Genomic DNA, 12,083 nt, shown 5'->3' on the forward strand with positions numbered 1-12,083 from the left:
CCCCGCTCTGCCCGCCGCGCTCCGCCGGGCCGGAAGTGGGCGCGCAGGGGAGGGTGGGGGGCGCGCGGCGCATGCGCAGGAGCTGTCGCCCGGCCGCGCCCCGCCCCCGCCGCGGTGGGGGTCTGGCGCGCTCCCTGCGCGCGGCGCGAGGCCGGGCCCGGGCGGCCGGTAGCGCCGGGGGGTGTGTGTGGGTGTGCGTGGGTGTGCGTGTGAGTGGGGGGGGGGAGGGCGGTGCGGGCGCGCGCGCGGAGGGGGCCGGGGGCGGAGGGGGGCGCGGGGAGGGACGGACGGACGGACGGGGTGAGAGGATGTGAAGATGGCGGAGCTGCAGATGCTGCTGGAGGAGGAGATCCCGGGGGGGCGCCGGGCCCTGTTCGACAGCTACACGAACCTGGAGCGGGTGGCCGAGTACTGCGAGACCAACTACATCCAGGTGCGGCGGGCGGGGCGGGGCGCGCAGCCGAGCGGCCGCTGTTCCCGCCTAACGGTCGCCGGCCCCGGCTGAGGCGGCGCTGAGGCGGCCCCGGCGGCGGGTCGCGTCCTCCGCCGCCCGTGGCTGTGGGGCTGCCCGAGGCGGGCGAGCGGGTGAGGGGAGCGGGGTCGCGCCACCCCTGTCCCTGTGGTGGTGGAGGGTGACGGGCGGGTGGCACCCGCTGCTGCGGGCGGGGGAGGAGGGAGCGCCTGGTTCACCTCAGGCGTGAGCTGCCCCGGCGTGACGAGGCGTTTAAACGTGTAATTGATTTCTAAATTAAATCCCTTCCACTTTGCGAGCGTGCTGAATATTTATTTTGGTTGTGTCGTTATCGCTTCCCTTTCGTCCCTTTCCTACCTTCTGCTCTCCTTTGCTGGCGGCACTGAGGCGATACGGTAAACCGAGGAGGTACCAGGCTCTTGTAAATACGGTATTTGCGCTTGTTAATTTGGAGCGCAATGGCATATTTTTTAATTGGGATGTGCCTGGCAGTTTATGTTTCCATTCCCAGGCATGGGTTGCGGTATTTCACAGGAAGGGCAGCTGCCAAGCGGTAGGTGTAGGCTGAAGGCATGGTGTAGTAGAGGTGGTAGGGAACTGGGGAGAAAAATCAAGCTCAAGTTGCTACCGCAGCGTGTGATCTTTGGGGTGACCGCTCTGAAGCTAGGCTGGTGTTAGGACTTCGGGTTTTTTCCTTTCTTTCTCCCTTTGCTAGGAAAGGAAGCAAAATATTGTCAGTTTACTTTAATAGGGATTGTAGGGCCAAATGAAAGAGTTCTCCTCAAACCAAACAAAAAAATCGACCACCTAAGAAGGGTCTGAGTGTGTAGGAAGGAAAGCAGGGGGACATGCGTTTGCGGTGTCAATGTTGAGAGAAGTACAGAGGGTCCCAGTTTTGTTTTTGCTTTCAGTCGCCTAAGCAGAGAGTGCTTCTGTGTTTGCAGAGTGCAAGGAGGAATGAGATCTATGGCGAGATCATTCTGTCGGTGAAAATGGGAGGGAATGACAGAGAATACTTAAAATGTCCCTGTAAAAAAGCTCTGACTGTTTCTTTTGAACTGTTGAACGACCAGCTGTCCTTTATAGAGAGAAGACTGTGTATTTTGGGTCATTTACAAAACATATCTGTTACAGTGAAATATAGATGTATTTTATTATGTAATAACTTTTTCTACGTTGAATTAGTGTGATTTTAGTTCTTTAAGAGAAATATGTTGAAATATTTTCCTTCAGTCACAACCTGAGGTACATGTTTTTAAATTTATGTTTTTTTGAAAACTGGGAAACTGATTTTTCTGGAATAGGGGAGAGGAGTCTTGGAAGGCACAACCGGATAGGAAGAAGTGGATGTAGTTCGGTTATTTTTGTTGTTCTTTCTCTGACCTTTTTTTGTATTCTTTGTATAAACCCAAATTTATAAAATCTGTATGGAACAGCTCTGCTTTTATTGTTTTAATAAAAGCTACAGAGGAGGACTCCATGCTGCTTTGTACAAACAGAGAATGAAAAAAGATGCTTATTGCCTCAGACAGCGTACAGTCCTTAAGGACAACCTAAGATAATAGGAGATGGATACAGACAGATGGTGAGTGAAGGAAAAGAATGAGACACTCTTGGTCAGCCTGATGGATTCTGTCCACCACACAGCAGTGCCCCCCAACTGTTGGCAATTTATCCAAGCATTGTGACAACAGAGAGCGTTAAGGGGGAGGTGAGAATGAAGGAATGAAATTGTGTTGTGAGCGTTCACTCTGAGGTGCAGTATGGGTCACAGTGTGAACATACTTAAATTTTAAACAAGTGGGGAATGGAGGCCATCAGTCAGGCTCTGGCCTTTGGAATTGGCTGACAGGCGGTAGAGTGAGATTTTTGTAGAGAAGAGGTCCAGTGTAAGGGTATTCTGGGTTTAGTGATGTGAGTGTCCCAGTAATGAATCTGCCAGTGAACCTGCCCCACCTTCATGTTGCCAGAGCTACATATATTCCTGCACAGGATCTGTATGCAAAGCTAATATTTAATTCTCTGCAAGACTGGGAATAGGTGTATGGATATGTGTTGCTTAGGTGGATATTGGTGATTTTGTTTCTAATAATTATTATTCTAGTTCTGTTATCTCCATTTAAGTCTAAATTATGTTCAAAATAGTAGCCTTGGATTTTGTGGCAAAGATGGCTTGTGATTGCTTGGAAGCATGTGGAAGAGTAATTGTCCAGAAAGTCATGTAGTGTAGGTGGCCTAATTCTGCTGTCATCCTTTAGTGTTTCATTGGTGGATATAAGGTTTTGCTGTGGGTATTCTTGAGATTTCCTAGAGGAGGCTTAGAATGTGACTGAGATCTGAGCTTGATCTGCAGGATGATAGGCAGTGTGGTGATGGGGGAATGCATTACATTGCCCTGTATTTGTCAGTAGATAAGCCACTCGCTTTTTGTGGCAGTTGGTGCTTTGAGTTTTTATTCTGAAGTACAAAAATTGTTGCAAAAGATAGCATAGGCACAGGCCAGTTTAATAGAGAATTTGAAGTTTAGTGCTAAGATGAATGTGTTTTTTCTTTCCCCCTGTTGGCAACATCATACCAACTTAAAAATAATCAAATGTATTCTCTTACATGTGGAAATTGCTAGTTCACAGTAGTAAGAGTTGTGGCAATTGTAACTCATTTGACTTCTGATTGTGAAATAAAAAATCCATTCTTTAAAATTTCGGCAGTGTTTATTCAAATTATGATTGATGCTTTGCTCAATTACTTTAGCAACAGGGAATGTTACATAAATTGTTATCCTTCCCTTAAGGCTGTGATACAATAGCGTATCAGAGTACATCAGCTTAAAATTTTGTGGAATATAATAGGAAATACAGAAAATATGTAATAAATGGACCTGCAGCAAAGAAGAAAGGCTGCTGTTTGGGTAATTTAAAAAAAAATATCATTTTTTGTCACCAGTTGTTCTTTATAAATTTTCCCACTGGGTAAATTGGTCTCCCTCTAGCCAATGAGTTACCTAGTAAGGCGATGTATTTTTCGAGAGATACTGCTCTCTTAAATAAAAAAATAAATAGATGGAAGAAAAATTTCAAGTATGATTTCAACTTGCATACTGCAGCAGTTTCATAACTTTTCTGTGATTATGATTCTACCTTAAATAATAATTCAGTTTTAAGCATAAATGCATAAATTGCTTACTTTAATCTGCTTGTGTTGCTACAGAAATCAAATAACTTTTCTTGCCAAAAAGGCCTTATTCTTCTAATAACTTGGAAAAATCATACAGTTACTTCTATTTTATACTTCTTGAAGAGAAGGGGTAGAGAGGCATTTTTATTTAGGAGGATGTTTTTGTGGTATCTGACACAATGTCAACCACAGGTTAAATTACTGTCTGTTCAATGCTTTGTGTACTAGGGCAGTGTCCTCTGTTAGAAAGTTCAGTCTAAACTGTGAACAGGGTAATTCTATAAAATTTGATTGTCTGATATGCTTGATGTTATAAAAAATACATTTGAAGTCTGCATTGATTTACCTTTGTATTTCATAAAAAGCAGAGCATAGTTATACTGGACAATGTGCTGTGTTTACCAGATTTTCATATTTCCGTATTATTTTTGTTCAGGAGTATACTAAAGAAAATTTCTACTTATGATGGTGCAAGTAACAAGATCAAGCAATTGTGCAATTCGCACATCTTGTTACTGGTATACTAACATAAATTCCAACATTATCTTGTCCTGTCCGGTTTCTTTGAGCTTGTCCTGCATAAGCCTATTCTGGAATAATCTTGTGTTTGTTTCTCATGATCATTGCTCTTTTAAAAAATGAGCTTTTCATTTTGTGCAGTGCATGGAGCTTTCTAGAATAACTGAATGCTCATGTCTGTTAACTCTTTGTTGAAAGAGTCTGAAAAAATTACCAGGTGCAGGCGTTTCAGCCAGTAAGTATGTAGCAGGAACAGATTTGGGCTGGGGCTAGTCCCACCACCAAAGTTAGCATGCAGAATTGAGTGAAAAGCCAAGCCTCTGTGCGCTGCTTAGCTTTCAGAAGATGTGGGTTTTCTGTGTGCTGAATTGTCCAGATTCTTCTAAAAGGCTTTATATTTCTTACTTTTTCAAGATTATTATGCTTTACTTGTCAGTAGAGACTGAAAAGGAAGAGTGAGCTTCTGATTTTCCTCTCTTTGCAGTCTTCAGGTTGCCATGACTGTATTGTGTTTTATATACAGAAACAGCCTACTGGTGTTTGTGAGGGGAAGAATGGGAAGGGGATTTTTATTCCTGTTCTTTATATTCCACCCTTGTGGTTATTAAAAGTACCTGCTTTCAACTCCTGCAGATAGTTTTATTTAAATGAAGGTGAAAACTATGTGTTTCTCAGTGATTTTACTACAGCCCATAGACTGGTGAGTTTCATACGTGTTTTCCATGCATCTGTTAATTTTACTTAGACCTTTTAAGCAAAACAAAGTAGGTGTACATTTGGAAGCATCTTCAGGTAGGTTTAACAAGAGAATAATGCATCTCTTAGCATACTAGTTGTAAATTACATAAATGTTTGTCCTTTACATGTGGTAACTTAGTGGTTACAGCTTTAGTAATGTAATGTGAAATTCCTGTGGAGTTGCCTGTAATGACCAGCACCAGTATATAACTTGTGTAAGTGCATAGGGTATTGCAGGTATTATGTTTTATAACCAAGTTCAAGAAAGAGCTCAATTCTCTTGATGAAGATGTGTATCACCTGAACAAAGGCAGCTGAGTTAGGTTTGTAAAACTTATTTAACCATCAGAAATGTGAATATCAGAGGAAAGTTGTTCTCAGCCCTTCTGTCTCATTCCAGAACTTAAGGAAGATGCTGACAAGCTGAAACCATTTATAAATACTAGGAAACTATTAAAACAGCAATAATGGATATATGGACGATATGCTGTAGTATCTTACTCCTAAGTGCAACAAATGAATACATAGGTGTATCTGGCCCACTAGGCTATGGTAGGACTTCTTAAAAACCATGTGATTTAAAAATTGAAGTAGTATGCTGTGGTGAGTTAACCTTGACTGTCTGCCAGCTGCCCACCATGCTGCTCTCTCACTCTATCCTCAGCAGAGTAACGTGAGAAAGTAAGGAAAAAAAAAAAAGCTTGTGGGTTGAGATAAGGACAGGGAGATGTTCACCAGTTACCACTGTGGTCAAAACAGACTTGACTTTGGGAATACTGATTTAATTTATTGCCAATAGTGAGAAGCAAAACCAAAACTAAAACCACCTTCCTCCCACCCCTCCCTTCTTCCCAGGCTCAACTTCACTCCTTCATTCCCAACTTTTCTACCTCCTCCTCCTGAGCAGCACATGGGGAGGGGGAACTGGGGTTGTGATCAGTTAGTAACGCTTTGTCTCTGCTGCTCATGCCTCCTCACATGCTTCCCCTGCTTTAGTGTGGGTCATTCCCTTGGGATACAGTCCTTCACAAAGTGCTCCAACACGGGTCCTTCCCACAAGCTGCAGTTCTTCAAGAACTGCTGCAGTGTGGGTCCTTCCTAACGGGGTACAGTCACGCAGGAGCAGATTGGTCCAGTGTGGGTCTTCCACAGGCTGTAGTTCTTGCTGGAAAACCTGCTCCTGCATGGACCTCTGTCCGTAGGCTGCAGCTTTTGCCTGGAGCCTGCTCCGATGTGGGCTCTCCATGTGCTGCAGCAGCTTCTTTCAGAGCATATCCACCTGCTGCAGCGTGGGGTCCTCCGTGGGGTGCAGGTGGGTGTCTGCTCCACCATGGTTGTCCTCCATGGGCTGCAGGTGGACTGCCTGCTTCACCATCGGCTTCTCTGTGGGCATCTCTGCCCTGTGCCTCCTTCCCTTCCTCCTCCTCTGACCTTGGTGTCTGCAGGGTTGTTTCTCTCACAGTTTTCTCACTCCTCTCTCACAACTGCTTTATAGTATTTTTTACCCTTTCTTAAGTACATTATCACGGAGGCACCACTGGCATTGCTGACTGGCTCAGCTTTGCGCAGTGCTGGGTCTGTTTTGGAGCTGGCTTAAAACTGGCTCTGTCTGACCTGGGGGCAGGTCCTGATCTCTTCTCACAGGGGCCATCCCTGCAGCCACCTCCCTACCAAAACCCTGCCACATAAACACAGTATGTATGCTCGAGGGGTATTACTTCAGTACACTCCGTTTGCATTAACCTTCACTCGTGTTTGTCCTTATCGCCAAATCCCAACAATTAAGGGGAAACTAAGCTTAGCAATTAAGAAGACTACGCAGCCATAAAAAGTGATGCACATTCAAAAAGTGATGCTTTCTGCTGATTTGAGGCAGCTGGCTAAGTAAGTGAAAGTCTTATTACTTTCTTCAGTGTCTTACCTCTGATGCTCCCTCACGATCAGCCTGCAACTAGTTTCACAATCCTTTTTTCTCCCATGTTCCCTTTAAGGCAGAAAGTATAAGTATCTGAATGGTGGACTCTACTGGTTCCCTTATAGCAGCACCAATAATATGAATGATCTTTTTGGATTCTTTATTTTTTCTTTTCCTTCTTCCCTTTTACTTACTGTGTCTCCAAGTGCCTAAGATTTAAGGACCTGATAATTTAAAGCAGGGGTCCTCAAACTTTTTAAACAGGGGGCCAGTGCGCAGATGAAGTGGCAGGCAGTTATCTACGGCTGCTTGGTTTCCCCCCCCAAGCCCCGGTGCGGGGGGCGGGGGGGATCTGTAAATACCGGGGGGCGGATTAAGGACCCTGGGGGGCTGTATCCGGCCCGTGGGCCGTAGTTTGAGGACCCCTGATTTAAAGGAAGGTTGGCCAGATACTGTTGCTGGAAGCAGAGAGTTAGATAGCCTCTCTTGCATTATTGGGATATATAAAAAGAAAAATCTTCTGAAGTAACACCAAATGTTTTCAATATTTATGACAAAATTAGGGAAAAAAAAGTGCTTCAAGTACATTGTTTGTGTCTTCTGAAATAAAATTCCATGACAGTAGTTTAGTCACAATACATGCTCATTGGAGTTGTAACTATATTAAAAGGTTGCACAAATTGTTATTGCACATCTCTCTATTCAAGGTTTACAGTGAGCTTGTTGTTAGGTTGGTAAGTTTAGTGAAAATAATCTAGGTATAGGACCATCTTGTCTGTTTCCTTTTAAGTAAGTCAATGTAGCTGGCAAAGTTGGTGAAGTATTTATCATTCAACCAATTTACTTTTCCCTTCCATTAACTGTGCTGTGTTTTGCCAGGAAAGCTAATTTAATACATTTAATAGTGTCACAAGTTCAACCTGGAGTTCAGGAAGAGTAGGATTGAGTCTCTATTGAGCGGATGTGGAAATAGCACGAGCCATTCTATTAGTGGTAATGAGAGCTGCTGGTGGTAATGCTTTATGTATAGGTGTGAAAGTAAAATTTGTAAATATGCAGGTTGCTAATATAAAGTAGGTGTTGTAACCCTGAATGTTAGTTACAAGTGGCATTCTAGTTGTTCCCTTCTGTAGTTTATTTTCAGATTGTGGTTATTGAATAATATTGATCCAGAATTGTAATTCAGAGTAGCAAGCTTCTGCATCCTACAGTTAATAAGCTCTCTAAAATTTATTGTCTGTTGCTCATGTTTTACTTACGTTTGCAGTCATTAATCTTTGTGGCTTAGTGCTGTAGGTTTTAAGGCAGGAAGTGGTGTACCGCCGTGGTGCACCATGTAAGACAAGAGCCAGTCAGTGCTATAAGCAAATGAAATCTTACCCTGTTGTGTTCAGCAGAATGTTTTATTGAACAAAGCATTGATTTAAGTGCCGTTTTTTGCAGCAAATTTCCAGTAGAGTCTCTGTCCTAGAGTCTGCTGGCCCTTTTTTCTTGGATTTTTCAAATACTATGTCTCCACACTTAATTGTGCACTCTTGCTTAGTAACCTATGCTCTGTAAATTTTGTTGAATACCTATACCTGGAACTTTACTTTTTGGGCTACTCTATGAAGCAAAATTGCATGTCAGCAGATCAAACGTAGTCACAGCCCACTGAATTTAGGTGCATTTCCTCTTTTCAGGGTTCTCACAGGTTAGGTTGGCAAGTTTTTCTGGAACTCAATGAACTGGTATGTTCTTGCAAATGAGTTGTGCCTATTTCAGTGAGAAATCTTAATTTTCTGGTTCCCCGGTGCAACGATCAAGTTGCTCCGTCTAATTTATAGTGATGTGCTCTGAACTATGGACTCTATACACAAGCTATTCACTTTTCCTGTAGCTTATTTCCCAGTAGATGTCATTGTAATATCTATTCTTAATGGTCTTTCAGTTTGAAATGTAAGTGCTTGTTTCATTATTATTGGCTTAGTGTTACCGCAGTGAAGTTGTTTTATGCTCAGTGAATTGCAGAATGAGGAACAAAGATTACTTGGTTTGGGGTTTTGGTAGCCTGTACGTGTTGGTCATACACAGAGCCGAATCTAGTTTTGTGCTGAACTAATAAATTTAGTATTTTTTCTTAAAGTTAAAAACTCTTCTAGATAAATATGAATGTTTTTACTAGGGTGTTTTGTAACTTTGTTATGAATTTACGGCTTTAATATATATGAACTCTGTCAAAGTCCTTGGGAATAACTTTGGGATCTAATATCTATTTTTGAGCTGGCTGCTGTTTTGTCAAATTTGATTTATACTATAGGTCATATCAGGTTTTTAAATCTATGCTCTCAGAAGATTAGATAGTGGCTATGAAAATGCGATTTCAAATGATATTATTAACAGATTTTGGGGAAGCCTGAGATGCTTTTGTTTGAAGATGCTTATTTCAGCCTGCATGCCATCATTATCAACATAATTTTAGTTCTTTTCAATTTTCAAATTGGCATTTAAACGAACAAATAGATGAGCTTCAGATGGACTCTTTCCTATATTGTGAACTACTGTTCTTTTATTTTTGTATGACTCGTATTATGAATTCTGTTGAAAATAAATGATAAAACAAGGTGATCATCTTGATTTTTTGATGTTTTATGGGAAAATTAATAGGAGGTTGATAAACATTGTTAGACATGAAATTCTGTTATTTTTTGGTGAATCTTTTTGGTAAAGTATTAGGGTAAACCTTTCAAGAATGTCTGAGGTTTTGTTTTTTACTGTTAAAATAAATAAGTTCACTGGGTTTAAGGAAGATGAAAGAAGTGGTTTAAATTTGAATTTTTGTATCGTAGCTAGGTAGAACAAGAATTAGTAATTTGTCCTTTTGGGTGGCTTATTGAGAGGAAGGTTTAAAAAACCTATTTACTTGCTTGCCGGTGTTAAATGTGAAGTTTCACTGATGGACTGAGGGTTTCAAAAGACTGTCCCAGTCTTTCCAGCAATGGAGGGCAGGTAGCAATTTTCTCTTCGTCCAGTGCATTACCAGCTGGGTGACTGGCAGTGGCTCTAAATTTTGTACTGGGTGGAGAAATTTTAAGAGACATTCAGACTGAGGTTATGAAGGCCTGCCCCCTAACAGGCTTGTCCAGTGTTGAAAAGTTGGGGCTGAATGGGCTGCCTGCTGGATCATCCTGAAAATGTGTGTTTTGTAGATTTGAAAACTTGCATTTAAAATTGCTAAGTGCGTAAATGCTTCCTGTTACCCGCCTAGAAACCTTTGGAATGTAAGGTGGCTGAAATTAAGGCAGTGCCTGTCAAAAGCTGCAGATATTAGGCTTTGCTGCTGTTCAGGGGCAATATTTCTGAGCTGATCTAACATCTTTCTGCTTCTAGTTCTGACTGTGCCCTTGTCCTGGGTCTCATCCTTATCTGATCATTTGTGAGCCTATTCAGTTAGCTAAACCAACAGAAAACTAACTAGAACAAGAAAAGCATTGTTGCTTTGCTCAGTGGTGGTGGGAGTGTGAAGCGAGGGAGGAGGAGGGTAATGGAGTAGGGAAGGAGTGGGACAATCTCTGCTGAGGATAGTGTGTTGATAGTTTGACGTGTTTTAAGCTAAGAGACTAATTCTTCAAGGTATCAGGTATCAAACTTGGTTATCTCAAGCTTTGTGCAGCAGTGGTGCTGCTCTTTGGGCCTGAAGGTTTGTAGTGAAAATGTCAGGTGCTGTTTCTGCCCCTGCCCAGGGAAAACTGTGCAGTAAGGGCTGACACTTGTTAAGCATGGAAGGGTCATGACAGATAACCTTTAGGTACTGTGTGACTTGAAAGCAGAATTAGTGCTTATCTTTGTGTGTAGTCTGTCTCATAGAACAGTCAAAGTCTGTTCTTAGCAGAGAGGGATATATAAACAGAGATGAAATAATATTTTTGAGTCTGTTCTCTTTTCAAAGAGAAAATTTTAGTCTGTTTCACAAACAAAATATATAAAGCTGTTTATTAGTGAGTAGTAAGAATTCAAAGCACACTAATTTGTCTTGATTTGCTTTAATTATAATTAAAAAGTATGTTTACTGAATATACAGCAAAAAATCTGAAAATTATTTTGAAGTGTGTCCTTTTAAACTGTAAGTTTGAGAGGTGTTGGATATTGCAAAGTTTTTATTTCCCTGTAATTTTTTAACTAGGTGGCAAGTTTGTAAGTTGGCATGAGAAGTGGAGCTTGTTTATAGCTTTATACAGAAGGCAGAATGATTGCTGCAGATTGCAGAAGTTTGTTGTCTCCTTAGTATTTTATGGGGTAAGAAACATGTCTGCTGCAACTTGTGGGGAGTGAAAATATATTAAATATTCCAAATGAAATGGCTGTCTTGATTCAGTTAACATACAATTATTTGTTTGCCTGGCAGGTGTGTGTGTGGGGACAAGCACAAAGTATTTAGCTAAAAGGAGAAAAACCCCTCTTATATAATAGAATTCTAAAGATATCATGCCATTATGGAAGGTTTACAGTAATTTTCACTATTTATAAATATATCGAGAAGGAGTAATAGTAAAAACAAAAGCCAGGCTCTTATCCCCACACTGCTGACAGCAAAGTAGGAGGCTGAGGTGGATGACAGATGTCAGAAAAATTGAATAATCCCGTATGAGCAGAACCTTGAAAAGGGGCTGTTACTTTTGACAAAAGAATAATAAATTATAAGAATACGCTAGTAATGTTGTGAAGAGTATGAGCTATGTACACTGGCTTTCCAGTTTTCTTGGGTAAAGTACAGGGATACTAAATATAATTTGATAGGTAATGCTATTTAACATAATCTGTGGAATTATTGCTATGAGGTAAGGCTTGGGATTTAATGTTCTTCTGAAAGGCTAGACATTTTAAATAATTAATGAGAATATAGGCAGTTTTATCATTTTTGTATGTTTTTGCCTTGCATGTATTCTGAATTTGCCTGTGATGGATGAAGAGTTTTGTATTGTCCACTGTAATCCATTTCACTGGAATATTTGGGATATTGCTTCTATTTAATGTTATATTTTTTGTATCCTGTATTCTTTGAAATCTTACTGTACAAACTGTGTTGGTTTGGCCTTCTAAGGAAAGGGAACTAATGTGTCCAGTTGCTCATGTTAGTTAAGTAAAATTAGATAAATTTCATATGTGGAAAAGAGGACTAAAGATTTTTATGTGGTGGAGTATATATGTGAGTGCTGAAATGGTGCTAGTGAAATTAATTGGGTTTTTGCCCATGGCTAATAACTAGAGAACTTCTCAGTTTTCTCA

The 12,083-nt window shown here is 41.3% G+C and overlaps 1 protein-coding gene across 18 annotated transcripts in view; it reads left to right on the plus strand.

The window, feature by feature from the left end:
- The first annotated feature begins 264 nt into the window (after positions 1-264).
- ABI2 (abl interactor 2) overlaps positions 265-12,083 on the plus strand; it is a 71,527-nt gene continuing 59,708 nt past the window's right edge. For all 18 annotated transcript variants that reach the window (XM_040604974.1, XM_040604978.1, XM_040604981.1 and 15 more), the window contains exon 1: positions 265-433. In XM_040604974.1, coding sequence (XP_040460908.1) covers positions 317-433 — 117 coding nt within the window. In that variant the 5' untranslated portion in view covers positions 265-316. The remainder of the gene's footprint in view (positions 434-12,083) is intronic.

This window comes from Falco naumanni, chromosome 8 (assembly GCF_017639655.2).
Source record: "Falco naumanni isolate bFalNau1 chromosome 8, bFalNau1.pat, whole genome shotgun sequence".
Classification (NCBI taxonomy): Eukaryota; Metazoa; Chordata; class Aves; order Falconiformes; family Falconidae; genus Falco; species Falco naumanni.